Source organism: Lycorma delicatula, chromosome 6 (assembly GCF_047948215.1).
Source record: "Lycorma delicatula isolate Av1 chromosome 6, ASM4794821v1, whole genome shotgun sequence".
Classification (NCBI taxonomy): Eukaryota; Metazoa; Arthropoda; class Insecta; order Hemiptera; family Fulgoridae; genus Lycorma; species Lycorma delicatula.
Genome location: NC_134460.1, coordinates 137,669,859 through 137,684,773, shown reverse-complemented (window position 1 = coordinate 137,684,773; position 14,915 = coordinate 137,669,859). Strand labels below are relative to the sequence as shown.

General features: G+C 27.8%; 1 protein-coding gene across 3 annotated transcripts in view; it reads left to right on the top strand.

Moving 5' to 3' along the window:
* Positions 1-14,915, top strand: part of nuf (rab11 family-interacting protein nuf) — a 657,890-nt gene that overhangs the window by 445,295 nt on the left and 197,680 nt on the right. For all 3 annotated transcript variants that reach the window (XM_075368607.1, XM_075368608.1, XM_075368609.1), the window contains one exon: positions 12,458-12,493. In XM_075368607.1, the coding sequence (XP_075224722.1) occupies positions 12,458-12,493 (36 nt within the window). The remainder of the gene's footprint in view (positions 1-12,457; positions 12,494-14,915) is intronic.

Here is a 14,915-nt window from a genome sequence, read left to right as displayed (position 1 = left end):
GCGCAGCGGTGTACATATTCATTGTACTGGCGCGTAGGCGGGGCCACGTTATATCCTCGACCTCCGAGTGCATGTCCGTGGGATCTGCATGACAGACAGCGAGGTTCCAGTGCGCAGTCCCTTCTCACGTGCCCGGCCATACCGCCGGCAAAACAACGATTACTTCGGTCTGGACCAAGATAAAACTTGGCCGTATGTCCCACAACCAAACCCGAAAGTGAAGGTCATCTGAGGCACGTTGAGTCTCCCGGCAGGCCACCTAGCCAATGCGGATGCGCACCTTGGATAGTAGTTTCTCCGCAAGAAGAGGTGGCACGGTCCCAACGTGACCACCAACTTTTTCCACAATGTCTTCTCCTTGGCTGTCTTTAGGTTGATACTATCGTACGCTACCTGTAGTTTCCATAAATTAAAAACTGTTGTGTGTAGTAAAACTGTTAATTATCACCAGTAAATACTTAGAAAGTAATATACGAGTATATATATATATATATTACTTTCTAATATATATATAATTTTTTGTAACATATTTCCTTACATGTTGTCAAGATTGTAATTATACAATTTCTATGAAACACAAAATAAAGTAAAACTGTCTAATCTTATTAGGAAAAGCGTTTTCAAATAGGTTCATCATTAAATATGTAAAAGAAATTCTTTGTTACGTATAAAGCCTCCTATGTAAATAGCATTGGACATGTCAAAAGTGGAATCCATGTTTGGCATTTTACGTACTAGTGATGGAAATTAGGATTTGAAATCGCTTTATTAATAAGATAAAATTATCTTACTTTATTTTATGAGTTTGAAAAATTTTGATCAGTTCAATATGTATTTGAATAATAATAATAAATATTAATTGATAAATAAACAGTCTTTATTAAACTCTATAGTGACTAATACTAACAGTTTTTTTTTTTTAAGAATAAAACTAAAGAAATGCTAACAACTGGGATTTTATAGTTAGTCCCAATCAAAACCATAAAGCTTAAACGTATCTAACCAGGAAAAGCCCTTATCCAAACTAAATATGAGGCATAGATTGTTAGGTCGCGGTGGGCAACCACAAAGGAAGTTAAGATATTTTAAAACTGAATTTTCGTTTGTGACTAGGATTTCCATAAATAACAACTTACTTTTATGTTTTATTCGTATTTAAAAAACATTTTTAAAAATAGAAGTTTTATATTGTTTCGGAAGGATTATTTGCTTGTGAATTATTATTTATTATTTCTTCAATTTTTTTTTATTTACTTAATTGATTTTTTTTTTATAAAACTTAAGTTCCTACTGAAGATGATTTTTTAACAACCGAAATGGAAATCTATTTAAAATTTTAAATTAAAACTTTTTTAAACGGTTTGTTAAACAACACTTGTTTTCCAATTTATTTTTAAATCATTTAAAATCGCTTTTTTATATTTAGATGTGATTGGTTCCCAGTCGTATCTTTTACTGTTCTGTTATATACATAAACTTAGAAAACAAAGTTATTTTTAATTTAACTTTTTTCAAGAGAAGTTTATTCTCTAGTAAAATTTTTTACGTTAAGATCGTTTTTTGGGAAATAGTGTTATTTCTAATTAAATTATCTTGCAGTTGAAACTAAATACACCCGCGTTTTCCGAAATTGATATCCTCTTTTTACCATAGATAACGGGTGTTATATTACTCGTATTATTTTAAATATTCCGTAACAGTTTATTAAAATAAAAATTAGAATTTTAAAAATTAAAAAATAAAACCATGAAAAAGTCATATTTAGGTTTTTTTTTAAAAAAAAAGCAATTTCGTCATGCTACATTTTTCCAAATAAATAATAAATTTGTATTATGAAGTAAGAGATATATCTTTTAGCCTATGTAATTACAAAATGAAAGGTCGTAAAATACCAAAAAACTGAGATCAAAGTTTCAAAAAGAATGTAATCAAAGATGAGAAAGATCGATGAAAGAGAAAATTCTGCAGTAAGACAATATCTTGGATATAAAATATTAAAGGAGAGAATTGAAAAAACAGACCAGGATTGTTTAAGCACTTACAGAAATGACAAATGGTAAAATAGCAAAGGAAATTTTTAATTTAAGTATTTTTGGAAGTACATCTTGAAGAAAACAAATATGATGTAAAAGAGGGCCTGAAAAAGAGATCAGATTGAAAACCTTTCAAGAAGGAGTAATGAAAAGAGAATACTAGAAGAGGTCAGACTGAACAAATAGCAGTTAGTAAAAAATGAAATGATAATGAAGATACAAGAGGTCATCGTATAGATGAGCTGCGAAGAATGTAACATACTTTCAGGTCAAGTTCAACTAGTGAAAATAAATAATAAAGTTCATGTAAACATAGTTCGGAAACGCTTTGTTAAAGAGCGTCAGTTGGCAAAAGATTTCACCCTGATTTCTGTGTCACATTTTTCATATGGTTTTAATTAACTTCAAAATGTTTACGTTTGCATTAAATTTATGTTTTATTACCCATTTAATAAAATTATTTTATGCCAAGCATACAATAGTGTATTTTTCGTTCCCTTTCTTTTACCTCAGATTTCTTGAAATTTACAACAAAAAAAAAAACAAAAGGATAAGGTGACTTCCCTGTACGTCTATTAAATTACACATTTTTTACTGCACTTCATTTAAACTTATTTCATTTGAAAGTGAGATACGATCCTCCAATTCTATAATAAAGTGGACAGTTACACAATTGAATTGTGATATGGATACCGCATTGCATCACATTTTTTTGTGTTGTCCGTATCAGCATTTTATATTAGTTTATATATTAATTTTGTTTCTTTCTTATTTTTCCATATCTTCCAGCTCATCTAACTTATTCAAAACGCTAACAAATAAAAATAAAATCAACACAATTTTTATTTTTATTTTTTTGACTGATGAATTAATTCATCCCACAAGCTTTTAAAGAAGATTATAAGTAGAAATATAAAAATGGAAATTTGTGGCGTATGAGAAAAACCATGCCTGATCGGATTGAACCCGGGACCTCCAGGTGAAATCTCGAGACCTCTCCAAGAAGATCGGCTGATTTTTTTTAAATATTCGATGCTATTTTCATTTATAATAATTTTTCTTATATTCTGTAATGTATATTTTTTAATCCGCTTTTCAAGGTATTTTATTAATTTATTTGGATATCATTCCTGTGCGAGATAAATTTCAAACAATTTTAGTTTTTTCGACTTTTGCAAGATGTTATCTACGTTCATAATTTGCTTTCCTCATCTCTTAGACTTTCAGTATTATTATTCATGTAATTTAGATGAATCGTATTATAATAAATTACTAGTTATTATTCATTAGTTTTACTTTAAAATCTTTTTAAGTAATTTTGGAGCTACAGGGATGCAAATAAATACGCAGATGAACAAACATAATAACCAAATATATAAAACTTCTGATGTAATCGGACAAAGATGGAATTTTAAAAAGTGACATAAAAATAAACGAATATAGTATGTAGTGTATGAAAAACTCATAAGAGAGATGTATTGTTATGACAACACTTCTCTGAAGTTGACGCGTATATTAAATAATTCTTTCGGAACCTTACTGAATTTACCATGCAAAAGAATATAATAAATGTATCTCTTTTGTAGTTATTTTTAAGTGAAAATAGAAACGGGTATGACATTTAGATATTCCATGTAAAATATAATTTAATTCATTTTAGATTAAAAAATAAATAACTTAGTGGCTGTTATTACAAACTGTTAACCATCATAAAACTGCAAAATATTTTAACATTGTTATATTTTTTGTAACCAAATATAATTTTTTTTTTTTTTTGTGAAATTAACTAATATGTAAATTTATAGATCGATATTGTAAAAGGGGAAAAGGTTAAATTTTATTTATAAGAAGTCACTGACCCCCTTCCTTTTATTATACTCCCCTCTTTTAACTTTACTTACCCCTCTCGACTCAAGTTTTTACTAATCAATAAACAAACCTCTTTCTTACAATACTTTCTTTACTATTTCTTCATTCTCCCTTTATTATTTGTTGTCTTTATAACTTTATTTTTACGTTATATTTGAATTCAAAATTTTTAGATCGTCACGGTTAATTATAACTGTTTTTGTGAATTTTATATTTTATTGTATCGCTGTGTTCGTAAAATTTCTACAATTTATTGCAAGGTTTGTAAATGTAATAAATGTTCTTAAATAACAATATTTTTACAATTTTATCTTGTAGTTATAATTTCTGAAGTCTTTAAAAATATTTTAACTTTTCTTTTTACACGTTTAAATTAAAAATCACGTACCGTCACATAAATTGCACAGTAGCGTAAACGTTCGTTGTGTGATATGTATGATTTTTTAAAAATATTAATGGAAGTGTCATTTTTTAAATATTATATTAATATAATCTGGGTTCGTTTCTTTCAATTTTTTACCATAATAATCTCTTTTATATGTTACTATTTTAAAAAAAAGAACGATATAAAATATAAATTAAAAATAATTTCGGTTTTATATTTTCTAAATAACCTTATCAAAACAATACATCCTATTACGTGTATATCATTTATAATGATATTTATGTATCTTATAAATATATAAGATACATATAAGATATATATAAGATATAATTTATAATTAATAAATTATAATTTAACGTTTATTTTATATTATAATTTAATTTTGTAGTTTGATTAACAGTTTAGCAATTAACTATTTTTTTTTTTTTAATTTTTGTTATTGATATGGATTAACTATTACTTATTGTTTGTAACCTCTTGTTACTGTTATCTATTGTATTTAGAGATAATGTATTATTTAGTGTGACAGAATATAAATTTAAAAAAAAATTAATTATGATGAACTTTTCTAAAATAAAAATAAAAATTTTTAAAAATTCAAAAAATGAAAAAAAGATTATTTTTCTTTCTAAAAAATCATATTTCTCTTCAGTTACTATAATTAAATTTATAAAATCTGTACAGTCGTACTAATCTAGATATTCTTTTTTTTTTAATGTAACTATTCATTTTCGAATTACAAATAATTTGTAATAAAGGTGAGCATTTAACAAGTTAAAGGTGAGCATCCAAACCTTTTTTGGTGATAATTGTATAGTTTCCTTATAGCTAGTATAAGTAAAAAAAAAAAAAAAAACATATTATTAGCTCTAAAAAGATATTCTGGAAAGTACAATATCCACGTAATTTTAAAGCAATTCTTTATTTGAATATTTTAAAAAGGGTTATTATTTTCAATAAGAATCAACAAAGTAGATTACTTCTAATTTGTATATATTAAACAGCTTGAAAGAAAAAGTACTGTTTACAATTCAACCCATACGATTATTTTGAGGTTTTTCGAGAGAATTATTTTGAATAAAAAATCCTAATTTTTTAAATGGAGTACTTGAAATTTTTTTTGCTGACATCATTCCTTATTATTGAATTTATTTCAACATTTTACATTGACGTTAATCTGATATTCAAAGTATTTTCGTGAGAAAATTCGAAAAAAATATTTAAAAAAATTAAATTTTAAAAATAATATATTCCAGGAAGCGTTAAGTTGCTTTCAATAGCAATCTCTTTACATCACATCTCTGCATTTCTATTCCTTTTACTATCAGGACTCGGATTATTTTGTTTTTTCGCTTGTTTTAAATGATTCTTTCACCAGATAGCGTTTTTTTATACCTACCCATATTTCAAATAAAAATTGAACTAAAAATGTAAAACAATATTTTTTCAGTCTTTAAATTTATATTTTTTAAATTCCCCAAAATTTCTGAAAAATGAATTTTCAACAAATTAAATATTGTAGTTAAGTATTTATAATTTGAAGCGAACTAAAAAAAGCTAATATTTAAAGAATTATGTTTTATTGTTTTAATCAGTTGGTATTTTTATTTTAAAAACTGTTTTATCTATAAACCGTTAATGTATTTGTAAATTGTACAAAATTTGTTTGTTTTACTTCCTTGTACAAAGTAAAGGAAGTAGTGTGATCTCGAAAATTTCGTTTTCCAGATTTCAACAAAAATATCCATTTTGAACATCTCTGAATCCATTTTGACTAGTTTCGGCGTGACGTATGTACGTACCTATTCATCTCGCATAACTAAAAAACTATTATCCATAGGATGTTGAAATATTGGATTTAGGACTGTTGTAACATCTAGTTGTGCACCTCCCCTTTTGATTGCAATCGACTGAACTAAAAGTGTCCAAAAAAGCCCAAAATCAAAAAATATTTGGGTATTGGAATTTTCCGTAACTGCTGTTATAATTGCTTATAACTGCAAGTTATAATTGAAAGCTTTTCTACATCATAAGTCGTACCCTTATTTTCATTAGTTCCAGAGTTATAACCAAATAAAATTTTAATTAATGAAATATTTGAATCTTACAAGTGGAAGGCACAGCGGTTCAAATCCGACTTCATTTCCTTTTTTTTTAATTTGAATATATTGATTTATTAACAATTATTAACCTCTGTAAAAACGTTTTACGATAAATAATAAATCAACAATAACAATAAAAAAATTTAAAAAATGGAAAAATATCGGAAGTTATTAATGAAATAAAATTTTATGTACTTTTAAAAATGCGTATGTAATTTAATAGGCATACAAGGAAGTCATGTGTTGTCCACATCAGATTTTTTTTTTAGCTAAATTATGTCAATATTTTATTTTATGAACTATGTATTAATTTATAAAACAATATTACTTTACATTTATTAATATTATTTCATACTGCTATTTTATAGCAACTATAAATTTGCTTAATTGTATTAAAAAAGTAATAAGTAAATTTAATAATTTAAGAATGAATAAGTATTAAAAATAAAAAGTATTTAATTTTTCATTGATTTAATCATATAACCTCAGTGCTGAATATTTTTTTTTCTTTTTTATAATATTTCGTATAATTATAATCTGATTCGTCGCTCCTGAATAATGGAGATGACTTTCAAGATATGCTCATATACAATTACTGTTTTACCATTCCGTAAGTAACAGATTACTTTTTTTTTAATCATATAATTGCGCGAATTTATGTAAATGAATTTTTGTAGCGTCACTCCGCTAGGAAGGTTGGTGGAATGCTGAGTCTTTTAATAAATATTTGTAAAGAAACAAATAATTTATTTTTTCTATAAAAATTTTAATCGAGGCGCAGGCCTATAGTTTAAATCTGTACATTATATTACGTTATTTTTTATACATTAAGCAAACAGACAGTTGTGTGTCTGTGGGTGCGTGTGCCTGCGTTCTGGGTTTTATTTAATATCTCCTTTTAAGTATTGTTTTCCTTTTAGGGCACTAAAAGGAATTTTATTTAATAAAATTATTTATGAGTTGTTTCTTTTAGTTGCTTTCAATAATTCCCTATAAACGCAGAAATAACGCTTCTGTTTATATTATGAAAATGTTATAAACGTGCGCGCTTTCCCATACGAATATACATTTCATGGTGTACTTTTATATTTTTTATGTTTAGAATATCAAATAAAACACTTTAGGAATTAAAAGTAATATTTACTTCGGTTTCGGTTTTTCTTTGCTTATTTCGTTAAAAAAAAATGAGGATAAAATTAATTACGTAATGTGCTAGTATGTTGGTTGTGTAATATTTTGTTGATTCTCATAATAAATAATTTGAAATTATTATTTATTTGTACTAATGATAGTAAAAAAAGACAAGAATTGTTTGCTGGGTGGTCTGAATCATTTTTTACTTCCTTGTACTAAGTAAAGGAAGTATTGTGATCGCGAAAAATTTCGGTTTTCAGATTTCAACGGAAATATCTTTTTTTACCATCCCTGAATCAATTTTGACCAGTTTCAGCGTGGCGTCTGTACATACGTATGTATCTCGGATAACTCAAAAAACGATTTGCCGTAGGATGTTGAAATTTTGGATTTAGGACTGTTGTAACATCTATTTGTGCACCTCCTCTTTTGATTGTAGTCGACTAGATCAAAAGTGTCCAAAATAGCCCAAAATCCAAAGAAATTTGGATTTTGGATATTTTCTTAACTGCAGTAATCACTCTCATCGAGAGCTTTTCAATGATACGTACATCATAAGTGGTACTTATTTTCATTGGTTCTAGAGTTATAGCCAAATATCATTTTAATTAATGAAATATTTGGATCTTACAAGGGGAAGATACATCGGTTCGAATCAGACTTCATCTGCTTGTTGTTTTTTTAATTTAAATATATTGATATATTAATAATTATTATCCTCTGATTGTAAAAACGATTTACGATAAATAATAATTCAATAATAACAATAAAAAAAAAAATATGAAAAGTCAGAAGTCATTAAAGAAATAAATTTTTTTTCATTTTAAAAAAAATGTGTATATGCAATTTAATAGGCGTACAAGGAAGTTATGTGGTGTCCACATCAGATTTTTTTTTTGCCATTATGTTTATTAAACTTCTAAGAAGACTTGATTTTATCTACATTTCACTGAAAGCATTTATTTCAATTGGCGTGTGGCGAGATAGAGTGCGTATAGGCTGGTTCAATAGGTATTAAACCTTTTCCACCATCGGTAGATGGTTAATATGTTAATAATAATTATAATGTTTTAAACTGAAATACCTGCAGTTAATATTTTATTTTATTAATAATATTTATCTCGTTTTATAATAGGCCTATTTATCTTATTTTGTGGGAAAATGTTGTAGGATTGCGCCTAATGCTGTAAGTATTTACTTCAATGGAATTCTGAAATATCTCTGATTTAATTTCTAATAGAAATACTTAAAAAAATAACTTACCATCAGCCAAATATCACAACTCCTGTACTCCACTCACAGCTTAAGCACTAGTATCCGGATCGCTGCTGTCATCCGTATCACTTTCGGTATTTTCGTCTAAACATATTATAAAAGATTCCACTGCGTTTCCAAAAATACCAGTTTCGGCTTTATATTTATCTTCACATCGTAAGCAATTATGAATTGTTCAGGCCTAATAGATCTATATTTACCAATACAAAAATTAGCAACGTCGTCATATATGAAAGTTACGTTGTGGTTTCCAACCGTCTTAAAAGATCAAGCGGTCTTAAAACATCATGTTGTTTTTCTTTTACAATCTCGTCCATGGCATATTTCTCGCAGCGCTTTTTGTTTTCCTTGATTATATTATACGATTCCACTCTCAAGGCATTTGGAATTTTATTAAATTGAAGCTAGTTTACCATAATTTCCTTTCTATCATTTAAATTAGAATTTTTATTAACTTTTACATTTGATAAGACGCGTGTACAGAATTTTCAGGTAGTTTAGAAAGTTATTTATTTTGAATCCGTTTAGAGAAGTTAGCGTAGTACATATGAAAGTGGTATTCCCTGTTTTACTAATTCATTTCCACTTCGTTAGACAATCCAATATAAATCCCGTCATTCCTCCTGCATTTAAAATTATTGTCCTGTCTCCTTTACTAATAAGGTTCTTCAAACATTCTGCCGTATTAAATTTTCCAACCCTCTTTTTTTTTCAAAAGATTGCTACGGATGCGTCTCATTTACAAAAATATTGGTCGATTCGCCTTTCTGAATTCAGAAATGTTTTGTAAATACGTAAATCTTTGGTTCCGAATATCAAATCTTTCAACCTATACGGACTTATTAGACGAAATTCCAGTCCGTTTCTCTAAGAATCCGACCAAATAATCGGCTTGAATCGCGAAACACATTATCATCCTTCAGTTTTTTTTTTAGTTTTTTATTAACAGAAGGTAAATATTTCTCTGAAACGTAAAAGCTGTTGATATTACGGATAACATAAATATTAAAATCATCTAGCCCCCCTGTGACAGGTTTCGGCCTGAGAAGTTTTCCTTCGTGTTGAAAATACGCTGAAGAACCTGCTGTAATTTTCTTTTTATTCATGACACCAGCGGCTGTATTAACATTTCTAAAATTTTCTTAGGTCAATTATAAAGTCCTCTCTGCTTACTCTGTCATAAACTTTTAATACATTAGCCACAATTTCACGTGATTGACTTTGGAGTAGTTTAGTTCCTCCAATTTTTGATATTTTAAATTTCACTTTCCCACTAAACTATTCAAATATAATATCACCAGAAGAATATTAATTTATAAAAAATACACAGCTAAAAATGGGACACAAAAGGTTAACTGTTATAACCTTATTCAAATATCATACAGTGAAAAGGTGAACAAATACTTGTAAATTACTGAAGCTGACAGTTGTACGGAACAAACTGAATTGATTCGTAAGTTTGCAATTTGTGATTTTAATTAGAATACATTAGAAGCCAATAGGAACGTTTCAACAATGACTGTATAATTCTAAGTTTTAATTATCAAACAAATTTTAGTTATATTTTATTATCATGTCTAATTTATTTACGGCAATGAAAATAAGAATCAAAACAGATACGACATAATTAGTCAATTTACGTGACCAAGTAAACAGGCTATTATAGTTATGCGTTATTGTCGTGATGAGTCATAACTGGTTGTTATTTGAAAAGAATACAGACGTGAGCTGTGGCGAAGGGGAACAGGAACTATACTGAACGAGCCACGCGCTAAGTACAATGCCTACAGCTTAAGATAAATCGTAAATTATGAACATGAAATGTCGTATATTATACGGTCATCTTTTAATTTTTTTTTACTCAACCGACTTTCTTACTCAACTAAAATCAAGGTAGCTTCTTGGTATTTCGTGCACAGGTCCCGGGTTCGAATCCCGGTCGAGCGTGGCATCTTTTCATACGCTACCAATTTCCACCGGGCTAATGGACCATAGTTATGGATACTGGCTCATTCTTAAAAAAATTATTTATGTTTTAGTAACATTTTTTCTTTCTTTTTTTATTGTTTTTCATTATTTTGTTCAATTTCGTCCTGTAGTACGAGTTTTAAATCGTAAGTACGTTTTAAGATTTAACTAAATCATGTTTTGAAAGTTATTAAATCTATGGCTCCGGTAAATGAAATTCACGAAATATACATACTGCATTTATATGCATGATACTCATAAATAAATAACGCATAATGTATTATTTTTTTTATTATCTTAATGTTTCATACAAATATAAAGCAAACGACCATTCTTTCAATTTTTGTTTACTAGATTGATTTTTATAGGACTACTTATGAACGCAAAAATATTATAATACAACTTACGGAATGAATGTATTTTATTAGTTAATATTGAGAAATCTTAACCATGTTTTCTAAATCTTCACTTGAAATGTTTGTCCATAAGCCTCACACCATTTGAAAAAAAACAGAGTTTTTGGTATTTAATCATTCAGGATTCATTTTACGAAAAAAATCCCTTTCGGCACGCCGTAAGACGGAGGCAGATTTCACCGGTGATAAATAGGGGATAAAAAAGATTTCTACCTTAAAGTAAAGAAAAACTTCAAATTTACTCAATACGATAATGGTTGAATGTGAAAAAAGTTTCACATGTTTAGCTTACGACAATCTCCCCCATTTTCTTACAACGTTTTGGTCATCCCTAGCCGTAAGGATTGGTTATATCAAAAATTGTTTCAGACAAAGGTTTTATGTAATGTTTAGAGGACTAACGACCACTTTAAACCGATTCGATATTATGTCTTTTAAGGGAAGTATGATGATTTTTTTGTTTTCAAAACCCCACTTTTCCACTGGGCCAGTGGTTGGCGATATCAAAAGGCTTTACTTAGATAAGTTTTAGGCCTTATCCAAAAAATAGTAGGAACTCTAAACGAATTCAATATTTTACTTAATAAGAAAGTTGTTGCGATATTTTATTTTTTGAAAAAGCCCCTCCCCCACTTCCATCTCCATGTTCCAATTTTGTCCATTAATGAACTAAACCGAGATTTTGGTATTTGATAAATAATATATAATCAATTTGAAAGTGATTGGCGCAAAATTACGGCAGTTATCGTATCCACAAGAAAGTGACATATATATATATATATAAACTTTTGAACTGACGGTGGTTTTGGGATCTGGGGGATATGAAACGAGAAGATATGTCGAAATTTTCCGGAAGTCGAATTATGGTACCCATTATAATAGGTAGCTTATTTATGAAATCTACCTAAAAGGAAGTTATAGGACGAAGAAGACGCTTCCTTTTCAGTGAAAACTATTTTTTATTTATACACCTAAAATGCATTTCAGTGAAAAAAATTCAATCAACAAAAATTAAAAGAAATAGAGTTTTAATAAATTTAATTGAAACTTTGGCGATTTTAATTACAGTTTCTTCCCGTATCTTGTGGTAACAATATTTTTTGCTTTAATCGCTGGAGTTATATTTTGGTGAAAGATTATTAAGGAAAACAATTATAATAGAAGAATCGGTACTAAAAGGAATACCAGGTAATTCAATCTGTACTGTAGGAAATTTAAAATATCAAATTTTTAAAACAGTTATCATTTTTATAAACACTTTTATTTTTTTTACAGATCGGGTAAACGACTAGGATCAAACGCATTAGCAAGGTGAGTTTTAATTTAATTAATATTTTTTTCTTTATTCTATTCAATTTATTAATTGTGATAAATTCTTTAATAATTTCACACAGTTTATTTCTATATAATATTTAATTAAAATTTTAATAAACGAAATTCCCTGTTAATAAATATTTTATTTTTTGTGTACATGTTTTAATGTTATTTAAATTAGTTTTATATTCTAGTAGACGCTACTGTGTTTTTATTTGCCGTATTTTAAAAACATAGGGCTGTTAAGCTATTTAAGAATTAATGAAGTTTTGAACAGTTAACTCTTTTTTTTAATATTTATTATCATATTAATTCCTTTACAGTTAGCACTTAGTGTAAGCTAACTATAAATATTTAAGTAAAATATACTTTGTCCAGAGATACCGTGTATAAACTAAAATTTAAATTAATTTTTTCCTTAATTTAAGCTTTTTTTTTAATTGCAAAAAGCTAATTTTGAAAATTACTTAGTAAATGTCTAATTAATACATAATTTACTTTAATATTTCTTTTCAAATTAAAAAAGTTGTGCTTATTTTTTTTACCTCCTAAGTTGCACCTTTTTCTTTTATGCGTTTCGTTTTTTACCAATTAGCACTTGTTTGATTCTAATAAAATGTTGTTCATTACAAAAGTATAATGATTTTATATGTATGAAAAAAGTGGATAAATAATCATTTTATAGGTAAGAACGTTTGGAATTTCTATTTTTGATTAAAATGGAAACTTTTATCGATAAGAAAAATTTGTTATTGGAAGTTTAATTTATATATTATGTTACTTTTCTAAAATAAAACTCGTTTATCCTGTATGTAAGAGGAAGGCCGTTTTGTACTATTCTTTTTTTTCTCTTCAGTTCACATAAAAACACGGTATTGTTATATGTTTTTACTTGTACGAGGAAGTAATGTAATCGCGAAAAATTTCGGTTTACAGATTTCAACGTAAATATGCATTTTGACCATTCCTGAATCCATTTTTACTAGTGTTTCGGCTGACGCCTGTACATACATACGTACGTATGTATCTCGCATTACTCAAAAACGATTAGCCGTAGGATGTTGAACTTTGGGTTGTAACATCTAGTTGTGCATCTCCGCTTTTGATTGCAGTTTACTGCACCAAAAGTGTTCAAAACAGCCCAAAATCCAAAAACATTTGGGTTTTGAGATTTTCTTTAACTGCAGTAATAAGCCCTCATTGAGAGATTTTCAACGATATATCACAAGTGGTACTTATTTTCATTGGTTCCAGAGTTATAGCGAAATAAAATATTAATTAATGAAATATTTGGATCGTACAAAGGGAAGGCACATCGGTTCAAATCCGACTTCATTTCCTTTCTTTTTAATTTTTTTTTATTTTAAATATATTGATTTATTTATAATTATTAACCTTTTTGTAAAAAAAATTTACAATAAATAATAATTCATTTAAAAAAATGTAATAAAAAAATATATGTTATTTAATAGGCGTACAAGGAAGTCTTGTGTTGACCATATCAATCTTTTTTGAATGAGAGAGAGTATAAAGAAAGTGGGATAAAGAACAGAGGATTATTATAGAAGAGAGATAATTCTCTGTTTAGAGTATATACCGAGTGTATTTAGCATCAGAAGTTTTCATTAACCACGTATGTGTAGGTGTTATATATATATATATATTTATTTATTTATATTTAATTTTTTTCGGCTGTATTTAATTTTTTAACTTTTCCCAAAAAAGTCAAAAACAGTATGGTAAAAAGTAGTATTACCATGAAAATTTATAATGGCAGTTTAAGACGGACAGAACAAGCGTTACTGATTTTCATGTAGCGGAAGACCCGTGGAAATTTTGATTGATGCTTTACAAAATCACATTAATGTACTTATTCGCAAGAACAGATCTAAAAAGATTTGAGAAACTGCTGAAATTTTTATTTACACTGACCATTCCAGTATCCGTGATAAGCTGAATTACCACAAAAAAGTGGGTTTCTAGACACTCGAAACCCACCTTCTACACAGTTGCTACAAAATCACAGAAACCCGAATTCACATTTGTACGAAACTTAAAGATCGGTTTTAAATAAAGGTTAATGGGTTTTTTAGATTTCATAATAGACTGATAAAACTTGGATTCATAAATTTGATTGGAAATTCAAACGTCAGATATGGAATGGAAACAACCGACTTCGTCCGACAGGAAAAATTCCAAACCTACTTGTCAGCTGGTGAAGCGCTGCTGACGATGTTATGGTACTATAAAATCCCAATTTATTGTGATTATTTGAAAGAATAAAGTAAAACCAACCGTAAATTTTGACATCCTAGAAGATAAATTTAAACCTGCAAAAAGGAGAATGTCCGTAAGGCATGATAACTCCCACTTTCATACCGGTCAAAAGACATGGGAAGGTGTAAATAAATAATAAATT